Source organism: Dipodomys spectabilis, unplaced genomic scaffold (genome assembly GCF_019054845.1).
Source record: "Dipodomys spectabilis isolate Male_0828 unplaced genomic scaffold, ASM1905484v1 ptg000081l, whole genome shotgun sequence".
Classification (NCBI taxonomy): domain Eukaryota; kingdom Metazoa; phylum Chordata; class Mammalia; order Rodentia; family Heteromyidae; genus Dipodomys; species Dipodomys spectabilis.
In genome coordinates, this window is record NW_024870758.1 from 18,067,335 (window position 1) to 18,091,505 (window position 24,171).

The 24,171-nt window shown below is 38.3% G+C and overlaps 1 protein-coding gene across 1 annotated transcript in view; it reads left to right on the forward strand.

Annotated features, from left to right (window-relative positions):
• Nucleotides 1-24,171, forward strand: part of Fmnl2 (formin like 2) — a 288,837-nt gene that overhangs the window by 190,404 nt on the left and 74,262 nt on the right. The window contains 4 exon segments of the mRNA XM_042683447.1: nt 4,647-4,727; nt 10,244-10,320; nt 20,138-20,221; nt 23,702-23,854. Coding sequence (XP_042539381.1) covers nt 4,647-4,727; nt 10,244-10,320; nt 20,138-20,221; nt 23,702-23,854 — 395 coding nt within the window.

Consider the following 24,171-nt stretch of genomic DNA (forward strand, 5'->3'; position numbering starts at 1 on the left):
CTCTGAAGAACAACACTTAGAGTCAAGGTATGGCTTGCAAGTCAGACCTCACTAAAGGCAATGGTGGTGGTTGTGCTTATGGCTCATTTAGATACTCCAGTTGGTTTCTCAGCCTTTAAAGAAGACTTTCAACCAGCTTCTAGAAATAAAAGCAACATTCAATTGTAAATTAGTAGTAAGCATGTGTGCCAGGAGTTATTCATGACCAGGGGATATCTTGTTTTCAGATACCTTGCTAAAATGTCTTTAAACCTTAAAATAGAAGGAAATATTTGTTTTCAGGACTGCTTATCCACATATTAATGGAGTAGAAATGTTTATAGCATGCCTGTTATAAATCTAGCTTATACTCAACCCCGATTTCTCATACATTTATACGCATATAACGAGGGAATAAAGGATCAGAAATGGTTTGAAAGATGAGTGGAATGTCCAATCCCAAATCTTTATAGAGAAAAACTTTCTATGAGAAATTTTATTGGATTTAGTGGAGATGGGAGGAGAAGGCCCAACTAAAGTTTAGCTGTTTGGAAGAACAGGCTTGATACCTGTGTCACATAGTAAAGGTTATGTTGTAGCATTGCTATGAGCTCCATTTACTGTGACTTACCTAAATGATCAAGTCAATCCCACTCACAGCCTTTTCACTTAGTTCCTTTGAAAATACTCTTGGCTTTCCAATTCTGGTTGTGGTGTACTTGAATCCTAGTCATTAAGTGGAGTCTAATAAATGACTTTGCTTTTTTATTGTTGGCAGGGAAGGTCTATGTGTAGGTAGATTCAACTTCCTGGGGACCAGTTAGTGAAAAATGTATAATGATGAGAGACAATTTAGGTGCTGTCCCTGAGCAATTCTGCTTGACATTAGTGCTCTATTGCTTGAGCCACAGTACCACTTCCTGCTTCTTGGTAGTTAATTGGATATATGAGTCTCATGGACTTTCCTGCCCCTGCTTGGCTTTGAATTGTGATCCTTAGATTCCAGCCTCCTGAGTACAGATGTGAGCCACCAGTGCCTTGCTAAAAGTGTATTAAAACAAAAACAACAACTATATAGGCTGGGCACTGGTGGCTCATGCCTGTAATCCTAGCTACTCAGGAGGCTGAGATCTCAGGATTGTGGTACAAAGCCAGCCTGGGCAGGAAAGTCCATGAGACGTTTATCTCCAATAAACCACCAGAAGACCAGAAGTGGCACTGTAGCTCAAGTGGTAGTGCTCACCTTGAACTGAAGAGTTGAGAGACAGCGCCCAGGCCCAGAGTTCTCTCTCTCTCTCTCTCTTACACACACACACACACACACACACACACACACACACACTCAATGAAGAATAAAACATGTTGCCATCCTACCCCTTTCTCACCTCCTTCCATTCCATTTTTCCTTTTATTCATTTTTTAAAATTTAATTTTATTGTCAAGGTGATGTACAGAGATGTTACAGTTATATGCATATGGTAATGAGTTCATTTCTTGTTGAACATTGTTAATCCTCTCCCTCATTTTTCTCTCAGTTGCCCCCCCCCCCCCCCAGGTTGTAAAGTTCATTTCCAAAATATGGTCTTGTGAGTACCTTTGCTGCTTTTTTTTGAGAATCTTGCTATGTTACCTAGGTTGATAGGGCATAGCTGGAAGTCATTCTGCTTTAGCTTTCCAAGTAGCTAGGATTACAAGCACATATCACTAGTAATTTTTTTAAAGAAATATTATTTCAGTATAGTTAAAAGAATAATGATGTGAGAGTTAGAAAACTTGATCTGAAAAATATGTCTCAGATATATATATATATATATATATATATATATATGACTGATTGTATAATTTTTTATCTTTTAGTTTTTAGTTTTTTTGTTGCTGGTATTAATGGTTGAACTCAGGTCCTTGAGCTTACTTAACTTGCTTGTTTAGATAGTAGTTTTTTCTGATTAGTTGGAGATGTAGTCTCTGGGACTTTTTTGCCTGTGCAGGTTTTGAATCATGATTCTCTAGGTCTCAGCCTTCTGAGTAACTGGGATTACCAATGGAAGCCACTGATGCCTTCTTGGGTTAAGTTATTTAATCTCTGGTTCTCAAGTCCTTTATAAAATGGAGTTAATATCTTCTTTCTAGTAAAGAGTGGCTAAGAGGTCAGAAGTATATAGTAAAATGACATTTCAAGATGAGCTTATCTTGGAAAATAAAAAGTGCCCCACAGATTCAAAGATGTTTGTGTTCCCAAGTTTTCATAATTGAGTCATTAGGAGTAAGAAGACATTTTCTGGTCTTGATTAGAGAGATGTACTGAATAGAAACTGAGTTACTTACACTGCAGTTATTCACTTAACAATTGCCTCACAGCAAAGGAACTTAATAAAGTTTCTCTGGTTTATTCTTACGCTTTTCTCCTCACTAAACCCATTTCTACTGTAGCTGTTTGTTCTAATACTTGAATGTTAATAAATGACTTTGGGCTCTTTAAATTCTATGGGGAATGATTAAAAAACCCAGAGCAATTGCTATTATCCATCCCAACATATTTCCTGGAGAAAATTGATCACATGGAGATTAATGACAGCAGGGAGTGGTGATGTTTGTGCTATGCTATTAGACATATTTTGTGAAGAACTTTGTACTTTAAAAACCTATTTTGGGTTGTGTATTAGTTTGTATTGAATAATTTAAGGGTACTGTTTTTTTCAAATAAGTTTTTTATTGTGAAAATACTGTACAGAGGAGATACAATTACATGGGCAAGGTAATGAGTACATTTCTTATCAAGCATTGTTGCCTCCTCCTTTGTTTTCCCCTACCATCCCTTCCCTCCCACCTCCACAACTGCACTCCCCTCCAAGGGTATTGTTTCATCCTTAAGAGTAAAATTTCTATCCAACATAAATAAAGTTTAGGACTTACTAAATTACTACTCATGCATTCTGTGGCACATCATTGTGAGGACTTAGTTATAGAAAACAGTGTAGGTTGTGACACAGTTCAGGAAGTAAGGATAATGGAGGACTACCATACAAGACAACATTTGGTTTCAGTGAAAAGTCTAAAATTCTGATAGAGAAAAAAGTATTCATTTAAATAAAATGCCTACAATCTACCCGCACAGTCTTTCAAAATCAATTTATTCTAGCCAGCCACTGGTGGCTCACACCTGTAATCCTAGCTATTCAGGAGGCTGAGAGCTGAGGATGTGGTTCATAGCCAGCCTAGGCAGGAAAATAACCAGTAAAAAGCCCAAAGAAGTAGAGATTTGACAGATGTGGTAGAGCATTAGCTTTGAATGATAAAAGCTAATGGACAGCAACCAGGACCATAGTTCTAGCCCTTGTACTGGCCATTCTGTTATATTCCTCCTAAATATTGTCTAAATAGTTTCTTGAAAATACAAAAGAAAATAGGTTGGTGAGTTAGCTACAGAATTTATAACTCAACAGGAACTCTTGGTGTGTATGTGTGTGTTGTTGGTCGTGGGACTTGAACTCTAGGCCTGGGCTCTGTCCCTCAGCTCTTCAGCTCAAGGCTAGTGCTCTACCACTTGAGCCACAGTGCCACTTCTGGTTTTCTGGTGGTTTATTGGAGATAAGAGTTTCACAGATGTTCCTTCACCTGCTGGATTTGAACTGTGATCCTCAGATCTCAGCCTCCTGAGTAGTCAGGATTACAGGAATGAGCCATCAGTACCCTGTTCAACAGGAACTCTTTTACAAAGTGAACAAGCAACTTTGACTTTTAGGAAAATACTTGGGGCCCTGAATTGTTTGTACTTTTTTTTTAATCCCTTGGTATAGGCTGTTTTTTGTTTGTTTGTTTGTTTGTTGTTTTTGTCGGTTGTGGGGCTTGAACTCTGGGCCTGGGCGCTGTCCTTCAGCTCTTCAGCTCAAAGCAAGCACTCTACCACTTGAGTTACAGCACTACTTCCTTGTTTTGTTTTTTTAAACAGATAGATGTGTGTGTATAAAGCTCTAGCCTTTATTTTTACTTTCTTAGAAATATACTAGCAAGTGATTTCAATGAAAAACATGCCTAAAGTCACAATAGTGAATGCTAATCATATTTTTAAAAGTAGAGTTTATTAAATTTAGCCAGGTCAACAGTATACTTGAATGTGTACATTTGAAGAAACTCCTGAGTCATTAGCCAAATTTTGTTTTGAAGGAACAAATAAGACTCTTTTATAGTGAACATAGTGAAAAAGAAAATAACCACAATTTCTTAGCAAATTCTGACAGATCAGATTTTAAGATTTGAAGCAAATAGTACATTGCCCAGGTCAGAATTTGTTGTTTTATTAATGCTTTTAGGAAGTTAGAGATGTGTGATGTTTGTTATAACAGGAAAAAAAAAACACAGTGTAAGTTGCAGTGGATTTTACAAAGTTCAATCACTGGAAATATATTAATAAAAATCACACACACACACACACATAGACACACACACACACACAGACACACACACACACACACACACACACACACACACACACACACACACACACACGTTGGTCCTGTGACTTGAACTCAGGGCCTGGGCATTCATTGTCCCTGAGCTGTTTCTGCTCAAGGCTTGCCCTCTGCCACTGGTCAATGGAATTCCTCTTTCCACGTGTCTGTGTTGTACCTTTCCTTCTTCCTATTTATTTGCTTTTGTGCTTCCTGCAGGAACGATTCCAGGTGAAGAATCCCCCCCATACATACATCCAAAAGCTCAAAGGCTATCTGGATCCAGCAGTTACCCGGAAGGTAAGGTAGATGTGTTTCTGCTCTTTATTGTTGCTTCCTTGAGACTTTATTTCCTTTTCACTATAGCTACTAGAGATCTAAGAAAACAACCCTTGAAGACTGACAACAGAAAAAGTGCAAAAAAAAAAAAAAAGATGTATTTAAAAATACTTCCTACATAGGAGTCACTAACCTTTGATGGTTATTGACTTACTGCTATTTCCAGTTACACAGGGTAGTGAATTCAGTTCAGAGGTGTTTTTGACCTCTAGAAAGCAGACTTTGCATGAAAGACTTATCATTCATGACTTGGTGCATTTCCAGAGCCCTTGAATATTGCCAGGGCTTTGTCATCGCAGCTGTACACTCACATCCGGTGGTGTTTCTTCTAGCAGGCTTCCCTGGCCCCAGTCCCTGCCCTTGGCCTCAAGAAGGTAAGGAGAGAATAGTGGATTCCATTCTCAACTCTCCTTTTACAAACAAGCCCTGCTTTGTGTAGCCACACAATTGGTTTGAGCTGATGCTTTGTAGTAAAGCATGCAGTCTGGCACAGCCCTGTAGGCCTGGGTCAGCCCTGGGGTTCTTAGGGCAGAGCTGTCCTTGCTCAGGATGGTGAAAGGGCTCTTCAACAGTTAACATTTTTTTCCCCCTTGACCTTCTACAACTCTGGTTTCAAGTCTCCAGTGCAAATTTCTCAAGCTGAATTCCTTCAGTTGTTTCTGTTTCTCTGACTAAAGAGAAAAGGAAGTCAGATTTTGCTTTGTTGTTATTCTTTGCAAGGCCCTTGGAAATGGAGAGAAAAATGAGCGAGGGGGTAACAAGCTTGACAAGGGATGTACTTACTACCTTACATATGTAACTGTAATCCCTCTGTACATCACCTTGACCATAAAATTTCCCAAAACTGTTGGTATGTGTGGTAGGGAGGGCATCCTCTAAATCACAAAAATAAAGAATGACCTGGGGGGGGGGGAAATCTCCCTTTTTCTCATCTACTCAAACCCTAACTCATCTACAGCCCCCAAAGAGTTAAGCACAAGAAACTGTTTATCATTTCCTTGTGGAAGTTTCTAGGACTTTTGTCCTGTGGTTCATACACAGTCAAGGGGGGAGAAAAATCTAGAAGTGAGGGTGATAAGGGAGTATAGATCTCTCTGTCTCCCATGCCAATCCTCAAATGTCGCATCGTTTCTTGTATTGACAAATGTCTCTGCTAAAGTACATGATATATGTCCCTCCAAAATATAACACACACCTTTTTATTTTCTTATTATTTTCTCAAATATGTCTCCTCCCTATGAATAGAACAATCTTGATCTCCTCAGTTGGGGGAGTTATTTGCTCCCCAACCATACCTGTACCCCAACAAAGCAGGTGCTATTCCTACAGTATTTATTTTTTCAGGGGCAGAAAGCAGATTCTATTTTACAGTAGAATTTTTCTAAATATTTTCAGGAATTCCCCATATTTGTTACCTCTAGTTCTGGGTGGCTTAGACCCCTAGTACTAGGCCCATACATTTATCCTGAACTGATTATGGTAGAAACTCGCTTTTATACACATAATGCATGTTCATGCAGAGTATATTCTACTCCAGAACTGTTCCCTCCATTTTTTCACATTCGGAAAAGAAAGCAAAAAATATACCAACTCCCAAAGGATGCTTCCTTTGCTCCCTGTGGGAGCCCACAAGGGGACATGCTTAGAAGGCAAGATGAGCTTCCTCCTTCTAATCAGTTACTGCTGGTTCAAGATAAACAAAGAAAAACAACCAAGCATTTCTCAGAAATGTTTGCTCCCTTACAAGTAAACCTCATAAAGAGGAGCACTACTAAAAGTAGCTTTTGAGGCCTTGTTTTTGACATCTCTGCCCTGAACTGTGTGTGTGTTCACCTGATTGGTTTTGTTGGGTCCATGCTTCATCTTTCAAAATAATCATTCTGCTCAGAGAAAGATAAAGTGGATGTTGGCTTGACCACCTCTGCTCTAGTTAAGTCCACCTCTGTTAGTTTCATTTCTGCTAGGAGCTGGTACTTAGAAAGGCCACCTAGCATAATGTAATACTTAAATCCCCAAAAAAAGGGATTCATTTGGGATAAGACATGGTTTGCAGTTAAAATGAGGTTAAAATTCTCAGCTGTAGTATAATGCACTTTTAGAGGGCTTTAAATTTTAGCCAGACAATCTAGGCTAGGCTGAGCAGCCTTCTTTTAACTGTGGCTGGAGTCCTTGAATATTTCATCCATTAATCTTTTGTTCAAATTGAATAGAAGATACTTAATTTTGTCTTTAAAAAATTGTAGGCTTATTCTGTTTAGATTTTCTTCTAAATAGCTTTAAATGGAACCCTCTAGGGCAGGAAAGGAAGAGCCCAAATTAGATATCTCTGAGACCAGAACTCTCAACCAGCATCCTCATTTAATACCAGGAGGTTATTAGCCTGTGCTTTGGGGGAGGGTGTGTTCATGTCTGGCATGGAGAAAGGCTACGCAGACTATAAAGAAAGCAATCTGGTCCTTTGCTGGCACTGTTGTTTTCAAATCAGATCTATTGTGTGGCTCAAGCTGGGCTCAGCTGCTGCTTCCCTCATTGCTGGACCAGTGAGGGAAGGGAGAGAAGGCTGCTGGTGGGTCCTACTTGGCTCCTCGCTTGTCCCTGAAGGCACATGATTTCTCGTTGCAGTGTTTTAAAGAATTCTGGGTTCAGTTTAGAAGTGCTTATATGTTAAGAGAATTGGATTTCAAGGCATCTCTGCAGTCTGGATTCTGAAATTTTGGCAATTCCTAAAATGATTGTGTATATCCTAAAATAATGAATAGTAGCTGTTGTTATTATTAGCTCAATGTTTTTGTGTATGTCTTGTTAAGATATATCTACATCAGCCTGTCCTATCTGTCTGTCTACCATCTATCTGTCTATCTACATCTAATCTACCCACCTATCTGTTTATTCATCATATCTGTCTGACCATCTATCCATTTGTCTACCTTAATCTATACTGTAGTCATTTACTCAGTTTCCTTTTATGCTGTGTTATGTTCTCAGTATTATGTAGGTGCCCTGTGACAAATTTTAGGCATGACCTTGTCCTGAGGAAGCATAGGCAGAGTTAGATGCCGAGAAAGATGGCAGGGAACCAATCAGAAGCAAAAGTGTCCTTAATTCACAACTTGGAGCACTGAGTTATTTTCTGCAGGCCACTTGTACGAACAGCCTGAAACTTAGGATTTGGATTTGGGAATAACTGCTGTGGAGCAGCCAGCACACCTGGAAATGGCTGTCTCAGCCATAGGATCACAGAGTAGACTTTCATTTTAAATTTAGAATACAATGTGTTCTTGGCTTCTTTCTTTTTCCTTCTGTATCCAAGCTGGAGAACAACCCACCATTGACTCTTTACTACTCTTCATTTTTCTTCTTGGCTTGTCAGTCTTGGGGCTTGAATTCAGGGCCTAGGTGCTATCCCTGAGCTTTTGTTCTCAAGGCTAGCACTCTATCGCTTCTTCACTTCTGGCTTTTTTTTTTTTCTGTATTTTTTTTAAGTAAGTTTTTTTATTGTGAAAATTACTGTACAGAGGGGTTACAGTTACATGAGTACTTCTGGCTTTTTGATGGTAATTGGAGATAGTCTTTTGGACTTTACTGTCTCGGCTGGCTTTGAACTATGATCCCAGTTTTAGCCTTCTGAGTAGATTAACACACGTAATCCCTGGCCTCCATTTCTAATTTTTTTAAGACAAGAAATTAAACAGTTAGAGAACTTGTTAGCCCATATTTCCACCTCATTTCCTCCCCCCCCCCCCCCCTTTATACCAAATACTGTCTGTGCTTAGACTTCTTGTTGAATTGAATAAATTCTGGGCTTGGATGTTTGTTCAAACTATCTATGACCATGCCATTTCTTAGGCTTCTTCTCTCCTTAACCCCCCTCCTTCTCTTCCTTCTCCCCTTCCCCCTTCCTTATCCATCCCCCCTCCTTATCCATCCCCTCTCCCTTCACTCCTCAGCAAACCTCACCCCACCCCACTTACAATGGAGAATGTCTCTTTTCCCCCTCATTGCATGGCGGGTATTTTTATTAACCATATTACACTTTATCTAGATTCTAAAAATTTTTGAGTTCATTTTAGGGTGCTTTGGGAATTGCAGTTGTGGAAAACTGAGAAAGCAAAGAACTTCCAGAAGAGAAGGGGACAGGGTGACAAGAACTGCCATGCTGAGCAGTTTCTAGGTCTAGCCTCCATTTGGCCAGACACTCCATATGCATTACAGCATTCTATTAACCTTAAATTGTGAGATCCTTATTCCCAATCTTTTTGCATTCCTTCTTGTCCTTGGAAGTCTTTCTCTGAAGCACCATTGTCCTCAGCTGGAGCTGCATTACTCTTGTCACTGCACTTGGTAGCCATGGAGGACAAAGGTCCCATCCTCAGCTTTTTTTCTGGTGAACAGTGCAACATCACAGCCGCTCAGGTAGCACAGGTAGCATGGACTTCTCAGAAGGCATGACATACTGAGTTTTCTTCCTTCAGAATAGTCTGAAACTGTGATCACTATAAATGAAGGTTTCCATAGGAAAATGTGCTCTGGAGAATGATACACAATGGTGATTACTTAGAGTCAAGAGGGTGTGTATGTGTGTATACATGTATATATATGTATATGTATATATACACACATATGTATGTATATAACATAATATTTACTAGAAGAGAAGGATTCATAGAAGAAAGACCTGGGGAAGCCCTGGAAGCTCAGGTGGGATTTTAATAGGCAGGATAACAAGAAAGGGTATGTGTGCAATACTCCAGAAGAGCATCTTTCCAAGGGAGCTCCAATTGGCAGATCTGAGTCTGAATGTTTATTTTTGCTACACATTAAGTGGAGCAGAAAAGAATCAATATAGTAGACTTGAGACTGCTATCCTTAGAAAGGCCTCTCTGTGAGGTTGGCCCTTGCATGGCATCTGTAGTCTAAGAATGGCTCACTGTAACTAGACTGTTTATGAAAATAGCCTGGTTTATACTGAGCACCTGTTTTCCTGTTGGGAGTCTGGAGTGTTGGCATGAGTAAGGCAGAATTTGCCTGTGAGACTAACTACCAGTGAAATCCTTGGACACTAAGTCTCTAATGAACTTCATTCTGTTGTCATTTGTGACTCCTCAGGGACAAGGGTACTTAGAAGCTTGCACCTGGTCTGGTGCACATACCTTTTCCCTTTGATTACTTACTGTTTTGTTTTTGTGTATTGCAGCCATGAGCATGACTGTACTTTTTATCTCATTTTAGAGACACATTTAAACTGGAGTGTTTTGGGTCCCTAAACCAAAGAAACGTTTTAAATATGTGGGGTAGGGAAAACAAACCACATGACATAAATAATTCTCTATTCCTTTCTCAAAAGTTACTGGTTAATGGTGTTTTGTGTGCTTTGTAAAACAAAAAAGTGAAAAAACTTGTTTCATAACTAAAGATCTTTTAAATTTGTTAAAAGTTGCAGTTGCAGCAGGTACTAAAGTATATTTGTTGAATTATAGAAATTCAGACGGCGTGTTCAAGAATCTACACAAGTGCTAAGAGAACTGGAAATTTCTTTAAGAACCAACCATATTGGGTAAGTATGCCTCTTTAACATCTTAGCTGTAATGCTTTACAACTTCTTTGAAGTTGCTGAATCATGTATATCCAAAGAATTGGGCTTCTTTATTGTTTAGTATAAGTTCAAAGGCAAGTTCAGATGGTTGGAATCTTGATAGTCACATTTCTCATTGTGTGAGAAATCAATAGAGATCAAGACATAATTAATTTGGAGGTAATTATAACAATTCTGTATTTCTTTGTTTGGATGTTGTACATCAGGAAAATTCCTAATAAGTCCTTGGTTTTGTGTGTGTATATGTATATGTGTGTGTGTGTGTGTGTGTGTGTGTGTGTGTGTGTGTGTGTGTGTATGTGTGTGTGTGTGTGAGAGAGAGAGAGAGAGAGAGACAGTTACCTGGCAACTCAGGAACCCTCAAGAGTTTGTACACTGAGGTCTTGGAAAAGTCTCTTTAAGTTGTCACTGTAGTTCTCCAAGCTAAGTTTAGTTGAAGCTGCTTTGTTCCCCTTTCCTCAGTTTCTTAGAGTTTCTGGCTAGAAGGGGATGGAAAGTGGAATGATGTCACTTGACCCTTTTCATTGCAAGCAGACTTCTGAGTCTCTTTCACACATGTCAAAATCTCATGAAGTGTAAATCCACCTTGAGAATACAATTCAGGGACTCTTCACTAAACATTTCTGAGGTTCTTTCATGTAATAACAGACTTTTCTTTGCCTCAGGCAAGTACAACTTTATTGCATTCCCTTTATTACCTGTATGGCATAGTGCAGAGTACCTTAATATAAGATGGTTTATCTCTAAGGCAGTATGATAGCAATATTGTACTCTGTTGCCTTAGTTCTGTCCAAACTGTTTAACATCGGACAAGTATTTATCTCCTCTAGACTTTTTCCTTTCATGTTTCAATGATAGGCTTTTATATCTTAGACACTTTTCTCCTGATATTTTTTGTAGTTCTATTGAAAATGGAATTATATATTCACAAGTACCCTTAGTTTTGTAGAATATCCTGTAAGATAGTTATATTGCATAACAATTAGTTTACCTCTCTTTTAAACTATGATTGATAAAGCCAGTCAAATGGTTAATTTTCAGTTATTTTAGAATAACCTATTTAAAATTGTAGACATGGTAGTATGACTTACAGCTGAGAGAACTTGGGTGAGAATGCTAATTTCCTAAATGATAACTTGGTAGGTTTTTTACCTTGAGAACAAAGCCTTCAGAAAATTAAGTGCTTCTGGTCTTTGTTCCCCAAAAATGGACTACAGGAAAATTAATCATAGGATTATGGCTATAGAAGTAGAAGAAAAATTAAGGCTTGTTTAAACCTTCATTTTATAAATGAAATGAATTAAGGACCAGAGAATGTGAGGGGTCCAACAAGTGTAAGGTCCAGGTGCATTGGCTCAAAATACTTTCTTTTTGTTTTTCTGAATTGCTTACTCTGGCAGCTCTTTTTGTGAAAGGAATTAAGATAATCAGGGTTCTGGGATCAAAGTAGTGAGCCTTGTCTATTAAGGGCAAAGGTCATATAGCTAAATATAGTTGGGCATCTACTTAAGAAATTGAAATGCTTTGTGATATGTATGGGGCAAGAACTAGATTCCATTTGGTATGGCCCAACTCTGTTCCTTGACACTCTTTGGGCTGAAAGTGGTGGAATGAGTTGCAACTAACAATTTGTACAAATTGTCAAAAAGCATTTCATCAAGCATTGCTGAAATAATGTGAAATTGACCATCAAATACCAAAACAGGATGATCATTTTCAATACAAAGTTGGCTGAAGAGAGGAATCCTGGTTGGGTTGAAGCCAGTGCAATCTGTAAGCAATTGGAGTGATTTGTTGTATAGGATACTTTGGGAGTGCTGAAAGGTTTTTCTTTCATCTTCAGCAGCTGAATTTTCCCTTGCCCACCACCTATATGTGAAATACTCTGAAAGCTTTGGCCTTAGCAGCAGAAAAAAATTCATGGAAAGGTATAATGGTACTCAATTAATTACTGGCATAAATTATCTGGAGTGAATCCATACCAGAAATTTTATTTGAAAATTTTCAATTTAAATTGTATGGTAAAGATGATGTACAGAGAGGTTATAGTTACATAAGTAGAGTAATGAGTACATTTCTTTTTTGAACAGTGTTACCCTCTCCCTTATTTTCTCCCACTCATTCCCCACCACCTTACTCCCCAAGTTGTAAAGTTCATCCCCAACATAGTGTCTAGTGAGTATCACTGTTGAATTGGTTCACTCTTTGTCCCACCGTTTCTGGGATTTCCCTTCCCTTCCCCAAATCAGATAAACTTATATACAAGACAAAGGGTACAGAAATAAAGAACAGGGGCAACAGGGAATTAAACCGAAGGGGGGAAAAAGAAAGAAAAAATACGTAACTGCAAATAGTACAATGAAAATTAACATCTTGTTTCCAATTCTTGAAGTTCATTTTGATAAGCACCATTTTATATGAATACCAGAAAAATTTTGAAGTGTCTTAACCTACCCTGAAAACTTAAACTGAAATGAACATTTTTTTCCCTAAATGTCATCTAACTTTATTTAGCTTGATCCTTTCTGATTGGAAAATGTGCATGATTACTTAATGATAAAAAGAACCGATTAATACCATGAGAAGTTATGGGTCCCCATAAGTTCTACTGTCCTTTTAGTAAGATAATAGAAAGGCAATTGGGTGCCCATTTGTCTATAGAAAGAGATCTTGATTCAGACATTTCCTGTTGCCCCTGTTAGTTATTTAGTTATATAAGGTCTGCACTTATCATGTGATCGAAGTTAACTTCTCATCTTTAGGAAGAATAGGACCTGATCATAGGAATGTTCTAATGAGTAAATGGGAGAACTAATATACAATTTGGTGCACAGTCCCCAATATAATCAATACATTTTATTTTGGTCGTTGCAAATAAGATTTATAATAATATCTATAGCTGGACGCCAGTGGCTCACACCTGTAATTCTAGCTACTCAGGAGTTGGAGATCTGAGGATTACAGTTCAAAGCCAGCCCGGGCAGGAAAAGTTTATGAGACTCTTATCTCCAATAAACCACCAGAAAACTGGAAGTGTCGCTGTGGCTCAAGTGGTAGCGAGCTTGCCTTAAGCTGAAGAGCTGAGGGACAGCTCTCAGGCCCAGAGTTCAAGCACCATGATGGACCAAAAAAAACAAAACAAAACTATAATAATTGAATATCTGATGCTATTCAACAGTAGTTTATAATGTATTCCTAAAGAATTCTAGAAGAGGTGTTTCTTTCTCTACTTAAAATAACCCTAACACCCAGGAGATTGCAAAGATTATGATTTCTAAAAATAAAAGGAATAATTACACAAAACAATCTGTTTGTCCTGAAAAATGTTGTTCTTGTCACAGGCTTGCATTTTAAGGTTAGAGTTTTGGGCTTTATGGGGATAATATTCTGAGCTACAGCTTTGTCAAGCAGAGAGTCTGTTCTGAGTTTTGATATAAGCCTCACATTTTATTAATGGAACAGTGTTCTGAGAAAGAAAATTAATTTTCTTTGAGCCAAATTGAAGTAAGACTTGGGGAAGGAATAATCCCATTCACACACCACCAGGAACTGTAACAATGGAGAAGAATTGGATTATGACTCATCCAAGTGCCTGAAATTACTTGCAATATACTTGAAACGAACCAAGAACTATTAGAACACCTTGGAGAGCAGTATGAATAGGCAGATGTCATGATGCTTTAGATGTCAGGACAATAGCACTCAAGTGTTGCTTTAGATGTCAGGACAATAGCACTCAAGTGTTGCTAAAGGTGAGTTGGATAGATTTACTGGCTTTTGCCTGTGGTTCTGAGGTATAGGTGATCTCTCTGGCAGGTCATTTATTTTAGTAAAACTGCCTATAATGATGGAAAATTACTTTTCATCTTGAGTGCAAGGTCACAGAAGTTCTGAAAGATGCTCAGCTTTATCTTCTCTGTAGTTGAGAGTGCAGGCATGAAATCGCAAAAGGAATGTGGTAAATTGGCCAGGTGATTAGGAGGATTATAAGAAAGAGAAGGACAGAGGAACTGCTTTCCTGCTGGACTGGAAGTTTCTTTGTAAATCAGTGGCTGGGTTAGGCAGAAAGAACAAAGATAGGAGAGTGTCTAGTATTGTCTCTGAGATGCATATAGCTAGTGGCTTATAGCTGCTTGGGAGGCTGAGATTGGGAGGATCTTGGTTCCAGGCCATCCTGAGAAGACAATCCAAGAGACTCCATCTCCCAAGAGAGAAGCTGATTTCAGTGGCACAGGTTCATAATCTCAGCAACAGCAGGAAGCACAAACATAGGTGGAGTACAGCTCCACCTTGTGTACCTGGGCAAAAAGTAAGACCCAATCTCAAAAATAATGAATGTGAAATAGTGCTCTAGGTATGGCTGAAGTGATCAAATACTAGCCTCTCAAGCACAAAGCACCGATTCCAAACCCTATACAAACACAAAAACACCGTAAATAAAACTAAGATGTAGAAATCAGGTGTCTGTTTTCAGTCAACTTTGCATTTAATTTATCATTCCTATGTGGTAAATATTTGAAACCATCAAGATCATAATCATTTTTTGTAACACATTAAGCAATGTGTTAGGTACTTTAGACTATTTTATGGCACTTTAGTATTATTTTATGCCAAAATATTTTTATTATTGCTATATATTGCTGAGGTATTGTTTTACAAATGAGACCATTAAAGGTCACTATTAAGTGTCTTACTTGGCTTCATGATGTTTAGAAGCACAGACATTTAAACCTAGAATGGCTTTTTTTTTTTTAACTGTTTTTTTTTTTTTTTTTCTTGTCTTTTTTGGTATTGGGGAGAGAACCCAGGACATTGTACTTTCTAGGCAAGTGCTTTGCCACTGAGCTACATCCCAGCCCCTAGAGTTTCTTAAATCTAAAACCTGTTACTTGTATCAACAGCTTTATGAATTTGTAGAAACTGCAGTTAGTAACTTTCTGTGCTTGGTATAATAAGTCCATTGTGCTGCCTTACACTTTCCATGGCTCTTTTTACCTGTGAAACTGGCTACATGATTTCTTAACCTCAGGTATTGATTATTATAATACAGTATTTCACTGATCCTGTTTTATTGTGTTTTTAAAAATTATATTTGTTACTATTCAGTCTCATGAATAATATACTTTTAAGTATTGCAAAACTACCACATTGGTAGTTAATATAGGTTATCTAAAATGCTTATTTTTGCTCCAAATGTCAAATATTATCACTGATAGCAATTTTTTTTCCATTTTTTCTAAGATGTATTTTTGGAGAAGTGTCTTTCAAATACCAAAATTATTTCATCATAGTTCACAGGTCATTTTTAGAGGTAAACTGGCATTTCAGGAAAAAGAAACTGGTTAGTTCAGCTTGTAACTCAAACAACTGCCCAAATGCTTTTCTTAAAACAACCATGATAGTTTGGTGTGCAGTAGAAGTACCTTTGCAAGCTTCCTGTTTTGTCATACAATCAAGAAAATGGGTGGTCTTAGGATCAAGTATTAATAAAATCAGTGATTTTTATTGTTATGCAAAGGATTTTCTTAAATGTGTCTGGCTCCCTCCCCTCTTTTCCTGATTGTACAAAGTGAAAAATGCAACAAAGGCGTGTGTTCTATGGGGACACTTTCTTTTTTACACCAGGAATATCACCTTCATCAGATTAAAACCAAGGAATGTGCTGGTCACTGTGCCTTATCCCTGTAATCCTACCTATTCAGGAATCAAGATCTGAGGATCTTGATTCTAAGACATCTTGGGCAGAAATGTTATGTGACTCATCTCTAGTGAGCCACAAAATAGTCAGAAGTGGAGCTGTGGCTAAAGTGGTAAAAGCCCAGTGACAGTGTCCAGGCCCTGAGTTCAAGAACTAGGACAGGCACAAAGGAGAACAAAAACAAATTATACCTCCCTCCTGCCCCAACTTACAATTATTAATATATTTAAGAAAATAATGTTACACTCACAACTCCCCTGGGAAGGTTTTGGGGATTCCTAGTAGTGAATTATTGGATATGCTTAGAAATCACTGCAATGTCTCCTAACAGATTTGGTGACCAAAGTTGAATTTGGCTGGTGCTTATCTTTCTTTTGTTCTCTATGATAATCCAGCAACCTCTCTCCAAAGTAAACCAGCAAAGAGAATTCATTAATTCTCCTGTGCATTTTCTGGTCATTTTTCTTTCTTTCTTCTTTTTTTTTTTTCTTCATTGTTGGTGGGTCTTGAACTCTGTGCCTTGGCGCTGTCCCTCAGCTCTTCAGCTCAAGGCAAGTGCTCTGCCACTTGAGCCACAACACCACTTCTGGTTTTCTGGTGGTTAATTGGAGATAAGAATCTCATGGAATGTTCCTGTCCTGGCTGGCTATGAACTGTGATCCTCAGATCTCACCCTCCTGAGTAGCTAGGATTACAGGCAGGCGTGAGCCACTGGCTCCTGGCCTGGTCATTTTTCTTTATCATGGAAACTAAAACCAGAAGGCTTCCTTGAAATTTAATTTTCCATGCAAGGATAAATAGCTTCTAAAACTAGGAATGGCAAGGAAAGCAAAACTTTGAAACAAAGCTTTGAGTGGCCTGTAGTACAACTGGGACTATTAGTATTTGTTCCTAAGACCCTTCTTTAGATACAGTTTTTCAGTGTTACTTTTCATTATTTCTGTCCCTTCTGTCTTCTAAATATCTGATTTGAAATTTTCTTAAATTCAAATTTATAACATATGGTGATTACATTTGAATCTGTGAGGTACTTGGGAAGTAATATGTGCTGCCAGAGTTAGAAATAATTCTGTTTTTCAAACCTGTAATCACCCAATTTGAGACTGATTGCTTCTTGGCAACGTATAAAAAATTCTGTGTAGGGTGTGCAGAGATGAAAATTGAAATAATTTATTCCAGGATCCCTAAATACACAATAAAGTTATTGTATGATCAAGTACATAAGTCTGCAAAATGAAGCATTCATAATCTTTTAATGTCTTCAGATTCAAAGTATTGCTTTAAAAGTTGTCCCTTTCGACCTAGAATTTTTTCCTTACTCTTCTCTTTTAATGGAAGTTTGCTCTTTCAGTTCTGTTCTCTTCCATGAAGAATAGCCCAAGCAGGGAAGGAGTTGGAACTAAGAGCTGGGGAGAGTTAGGACTGACCTTTTCTTCTCATTTATATCCTCATTATTGAATTGATCAAGAGGCTATAGCAGCCAATCCTGAAGGATTTATGTCTCATTTGTCTTATATAGGAGGACCATAAAATGCCCAGGGAACATCTTGTAGCTTAGAAAAAGAAGTTCCCTTCAGTGCATGAAATCAACCCAGAGGCAAGGCATATTATGTGCCAGCTAGTATTTTAGGACTGAAAAAGCAGTCCTGTGTTTGACTTTCATTCAAAGACAGCAAGTTCTGATGGGCCATTGGTTTTTGGTCATTTTCTGTGTGCATACATGCACTCTCGTGTGTGTGTGTGTGTGTGTGTGTGTGTGTGTGTGTGTGTGTGTGTTTGTGTGTGTTTGTGTGTGTGTTTTCCATATCTGGGTCATTTGCTTCCTAAACTGTTTGTGAGATAGAGATGCTGCCAGCTATGAGAGTGCCCTGAAGAATCTGTATTCTCTGAATGCAGACTTTGCAGAAGAAACTTCAATGGCTATTTTTTTCTCTTCTCCTAAGTTAGTGGACATCTGCAGTGGAAAATGTGAAATTGAGACCATTCCGGGAAAAAAATGGACCTTTGTGGTTATTTTTCATATTAGCAAGATCCCCATCTTCAAGAGCCATTTTTACACTGCGTAGTCATAGCTCATTGTCCAGATTAGTGGAAAAGCATAAGCATGACTTAGGGTCCTGATTTAAAGAGTAGTAGCCATCCAATCTTGATAGTGAGCTCTTGGCTTTCTTAGGTCTTCTGCCAGTTATAAAAATGAAAGACCTTCTATTTCTAAACTTCCTATTTATCATCATTTAAAAACGTTCTGTCTCCCAATCATCATTTAAAAACATTCTGTCTCCCAAGACTGAGAGCATAGGGAATAATTAAAATAAGGTATATAGAAGCGGATATTGTAAGATCATGTGTGTGGTTGTTTGGCAAACTTCAGCCTTGACCAGCAAACAACTTGTTTGTTGTGTTTGGGTCTCATGACAAAGCCACTTTGTGAGACCAAACAGATGGTGTTCTCCTTGCCAGTGTTGCCACTCTAGGATCTTTACAAGTGATACATGCTTACACACACAGCTGTTTTACGTGCATATGTCTGATGGGAACTCTGCCTAAGATATACTTTAGGGGAAAGGACAAGATGTCTAATTTCCCACCTTGTCTCCTGGAAGTACTTATCCACCTTAGTTTACTCAGGAGATGGCAGGCTAGAAGAAAGATGGAGCTTGCTTGAAGATAAGACAAATTAAACAACAACAACAGCAACACACCACCACTCTTCCCACACAACCCAAATAAAAAAAGAAAGCAGACACTGAGCACACCACATCTTTTCTTTGCTGAAGACATAGATCTCCAGGGTTGCTTATCCTCAGGACACATGGTATAGGATTATTCTCTTTTTTAGTTTGTTATTGGGGCTTGGGCTCAGGGCCTGGGTGCTGTCCTCAACCTTTTTTGTTCAAGGTTAGTGCTTTGTCATTTGAGCCACAGCTCCACTTCTGGCTTTTTGATGCCTCCTAATTGGTGTTAAGAGTCTCACTGACTTTCTGCCCAGACTGGCTTTGAACTGAGATCCTCAGATCTCAGCTTCCTTAGTAGCTAGGGTTAGAGGCAAGAGCTGCTGCACCTGGATTGCTTTCATCGTAATAGCCAGCAAAACTGGCTTCCCTAATAGCTGCCCTACCCATGGCCCACCAACTTTTTTTTGCCATGGTGTTCATGGAGGAAAGTTACCTCTCTGGAATGCATTTGACAGACCAGTGCCCTCTAGTGTCATTTCAGTGACATCAGCTTACCTCTTATTAATTGGTGGTGTTTCATTCCAAGTCAAAGTTTTGCCAGGTACCACACATTTTTTTGAAGATGAAGTCTCCCAGAGGAAATCTGTAAAATGGGGTGATGGGTGTTTAACTCAGCCTCTAAAGAAGCTTCTTTGGCTACCCGTGTATCATAGTTGTTCTGAAGATCAAATAAAAACATGCAGCTATTAACACCATTCTAATACAAATTGGTATAATTTTTTTAAATGAATTTTTAACCATTGTTTGTCACATGTTGGCCTTGTTGATGGTCTGCGGTGCCGGCAGCCTTTAAAAAGGTTTTAGCATTCATGGAAAAAATTAAGCAAATCATTATCCTTATTGAATTTCCAGAAGCCCATAACCACTGGCCTCTCATTGGCTGGTTTAGTGGTTTCTTCAGCTGAGTGTGCCAAGGAGTTGAGCATGGATTTGGAGTCGTGCCTAGATTTCAGTGGCTACAGCATCATTTCCTCAGTCTGCCTCATTCTCTGTGTAGCCTGGGCGCTCACAGCAAGCAGGCTGTGAACTAGTTGTGGTAGAAAAAGTATATCTAGAACGTTACTTTTTAAAGGAACTCTTTTATAGGTTATCTTAAGTCTCCAGAGGATTAAAAATACAAAGGTGGCACATGTGCACTCTTTTCTCCTTATTCTTGCATGTTGAAGTGTTGTGGTTTCCTACCATCTCTCAAAGCCCTACCTCAGGTGAAGTAGTCCAGCTTCTCTGTATTTCCTTTCAGCCACTGAATGTTTCCGGTGGAAAACTACAATTTTCCATTGTGTCCTTTCCATGGCAGAACATGTGATCAGTGTCTCCAATTATTATTATTGTTTTTCTTCCACAGATGGGTCAGAGAATTTTTGAATGAAGAAAACAAAGGCCTTGATGTTCTAGTGGAATATCTGTCATTTGCTCAATATGCAGTAACGTAAGTAAAACTTGGCTTGCTTGCATTTGGATTTCACATGGTCATAGAAGATACAGCACTGTGGTAAAATTCTGCACTGCAAGCAGATGTGAGGGGTTTAAGGAGATTTGTTTCTGTTTTTGTTAAAAAAAAACAAATCACATAATTTAGGTTAGAAATGCATTTAGGGAAGAAATGAAACACAGGAGTGAAAATCACTTTGGGGGTGAAGTGGAACTCCCATCAATCTTTAGGAACTCTTTTTTTAATAGAAAAAGTATCTTGGGGGTCAAACCTAGGCTCTTCTTCATACTAGACAAGTGCTCTGTCACTAAGCTAAATCCCCAAAGAACTACTTTCTTGAGGGCTTAAGTTTCACATCTTTGTAGGATAGAACATTCTAGCAGTTACTGAGAGCGCAGGATAAAAAAAGACTGAATGCCTTTTAATTAAAAAAATATTGTATGAAAGTTTGAGGTATTGAAGGATTGGACTCAGGACCTTGGACATGCTAATTATGCACATACTCTACTAATGAACTACATTCCTGCTCCATCTTTTAACTTAATTAAAAAAAATTTTTTTTTAAATACTAGAGTTTGAGTTCAGGGCCTCACATTCACATGGTTGCTTGCTTATTAGCTTAGTGCCTTGAATTATGTCTCCATGTCTCTAGCCCTGCTCTTTGCTGTTTTTTTTGTTTGTTTGTTTGTTTGTTCTTGCTTTTTTGTTTGTTTTAAAGAGATAGGGACTTCTTGCCTGGGTTGACTTTGAATCACCATCCTACATGTTTCAGCTTCCTGAGTATCTAGGATTACAAGCACAAGCCACTGCTACCCAGCTACTATGTTTCTACTTTAAAAATAATATAGCTATGTTGTAGATCAGTGGTAGACCAAACACTTGCTTGGCATACATGATGCCCATGGTTCAATCCCTAGTACTGAGACAAAGAAAAATAAAAGATGCTTGTATGTGTATGTGTGTATACATACTATATGTATATGTGTATAACTGCATTGACAAGGTTTGCAGACATAGATAGTGACATAGTGGCCCTGGAGTAAGGAATAAAATTGCCTTTTCCTTTATGTGTATTAGTATTATTTTGATTTCTTGCCCACAAGTTGAAGGGGGGGGGATACTGAAACAGAGTAGGAAAATTAAAACTTACTTCACTTTGTTTTTGTTGTTTCATAAAATCCAGTTTTCTTAGCTTCTGATATATTTACAAAAGGACTGGAAAGTGTACATTTGAAAAGAGGCATTCTCTTTTCTACATTTTGCCCTTCAATTAGCAACACTCCAATATCCACAGATAGTGTTTTGTACATGCTGACTGAAGCAGTAATACTGTGCTTTTATTTTCACTCAGCAATGCTTGTGCCCAGATGCAGGAGAGTTCTTTTTTTTTTTTTTTTTTCCTTATCCTCTACTCTTCCTTTTAAAAGGAGTCACTTGTTTTTGTCTCACTCCAAAACAGTCCTAAGACCTAAACAGATATTATAATCCCTATTATTTGTGAGGAGAAAACTCTATTATTCTTGCTTTATAGATTCAGAAACTAAACTGTTAACTGAAATTGGCTTGATGGGTTTCTGTTTTGATATTTCTCATGTATTGCATGAAACATATTAAAAGTAAAGCCCAGTGGACAAATTCATATCTCCTTGAGAAATTGTCCTCTCAAATACAATTGTAGATTTTAGAGCATGTTCTGTAATGGATATTTTTTACCTATCTCCATTATATCAAAGCTCATGAATCTCTCTGATGCTTCATCTTATATGACAAAATAGAATAATCTCTGTTGCATATTGTAAAATCTAAGGTAATGTTTATAGAACAGGGAGGACTAAGGATAACTAGGAACAATGCACGAGACAAGAATGTTTGCTGCAATCAATGCTTTCCCTACATGAAACTGGGATTACATTGTACTAGTGGAGAAAGATTAAGGCACTCTGTGGAAATTCTAGTAGTCTACTGCAAAGTAAATAGATCAGAACTCAGTTCTTCTCTCCTAATCTTGAGCCTTTGGTTTTCTTTGCTTGTGGCATTAACTTTTAATTAAGCCCTTATTTGCTTTACTTTTGATCAAACTGGATAAGAAATTTCATGGAGACATATAATTTGTCTTTTTATTTTAAAGCTAAGGGGCCTTTTTGTTTTTTAATACTGTTCCTTGACATGTACCAATTTCCCAACCTATGAATGTGAGACATTAGGCTCAGCTCTTGTCTAAGAACTAAGGGTGTGTTCACTAAGATGGGTGTGTCCTGTTTCTACTGGGCACAGATAGGAATGAGCCGAGAAGAATGCATACATTCTAGATGGCTGAATGTGTCAGGGTTGCAGAGAGACCTAGTGAGTGTGCTGGTGCCATGAGTGATCTTGGCACCATCAACTTCTCTTCCCCAATTTCAATTATAGCCTTCTATTTGGAGTATTTCAAGTTTTCTGCTGTACTAACTTCTGCCTCTTTGTCATCTGCATTGCATCTTGCATCAAAAGTCATAAGGAAATTGCCTGTGGCTAGGCCTTTGTATTGTCTTTGAATTGGCCTCTTCTCTCCGATTAGATTTTAACAGATAGAATAGAGTGCATTATGTGCTTTTCTGGGATGATGTATTTTATTTTGGCAGAAAGGAAAAGCCATAGATAGTTTTCAGTATACATTATTTTTTTCTTCAAGACCTTCTAAAATCTTGCAAAGGATATTAGTTATTGAGACTATCTGTTTATTCTGCTGTCTGAGGAAGTGTTGCCTGGTGGATCTATGGATAGAAACCATTGATACAAAGTTTTTTTTTCTTTGAGAAAGCAGAATTACTGGTTTTGTGTAGGAGTTTGGGGGTATATATGGAGCCTGCTTAGTTAAAAACTTGGTTCCTAAAACTATACCAGAATGAGCACTGTAACTTGCCATTTATTCTAACGTGGTTAACATGAGTAATAACCTCGAAAAATGTCAGAGAAACAGCAGTCTTACTTAAAGAGCACCACATTGGGGAGAGATTCCAAAATCAAAGCAAGTCCATAACTACACTAGTAATGTATCACATATGGTTGGAAAAGTGTACTTGCCAACACATTAGAAGAAAATGCTCAGTGAAAATTGATGGGTAGGAATAAATTAGTATATGCTGAACATATTAACTTGTTAAAGCAAAATGAAGACAGCCATAAGATTTTTTCCCCCTTCCAACATAGCAATGTTAGTAATTGGTAAGCTAGCAAGCCTCACAGGAAAAATATAGATAATAGAACACTACTTTTTGCTGTTGTTCCATGATTCTTTTGCCAGCTTATGTATTTGTCATTTGGTGCTTGAAAGCCCACACTGAGACCATAGTAATTCTTTTTCTTTTTTAGTTTTGTCTGCAAACTCTTCCCATATCAAAGTGAAGATGTGTTCTTGGAACTGTATGTTATATACCTCCGTGTCTGTGTGTGACAGTCAGATTTTAAGTCTTCAGTGGTATTCTCCTGTTGTTTTAGTTTTGACTTCGAAAGTGTGGAAAGTACAGTAGAGAATTCGGTGGACAAATCAAAGCCTTGGAGTAGATCCATCGAGGACCTGCACAGAGGGAGCAACCTGCCCTCACCAGTGGGCAACAGTGTTTCCCGCTCTGGAAGGCATTCCGTGCTGCGGTAAGTGCCTTTGGTCAGGAGGCTGCTTTGGAAAGTTTCCTGGCACTGCAGGATTGTCCCTTCTGCTGGTTCCAGATGCTGTCAATACCTCTTGCCACACACTTTCATTTTCAGGACTCTGAAAGAATGTTTCCCATAAGCAGTATTCTATAGATTTAAAGAGCTTTCTAGAAGCACAGTACATTGATTTTTACAGGTGGTGAAAAATTCTGCAGACTCATGCCTCAGGGTAGGCTTAAGCGAGTAAGTTTGGGAAACTGGGTTGATGTTGGCATTGTGATGTGTTGGTGTTTCCAGTGTAGGGGCAGCACCTTGAG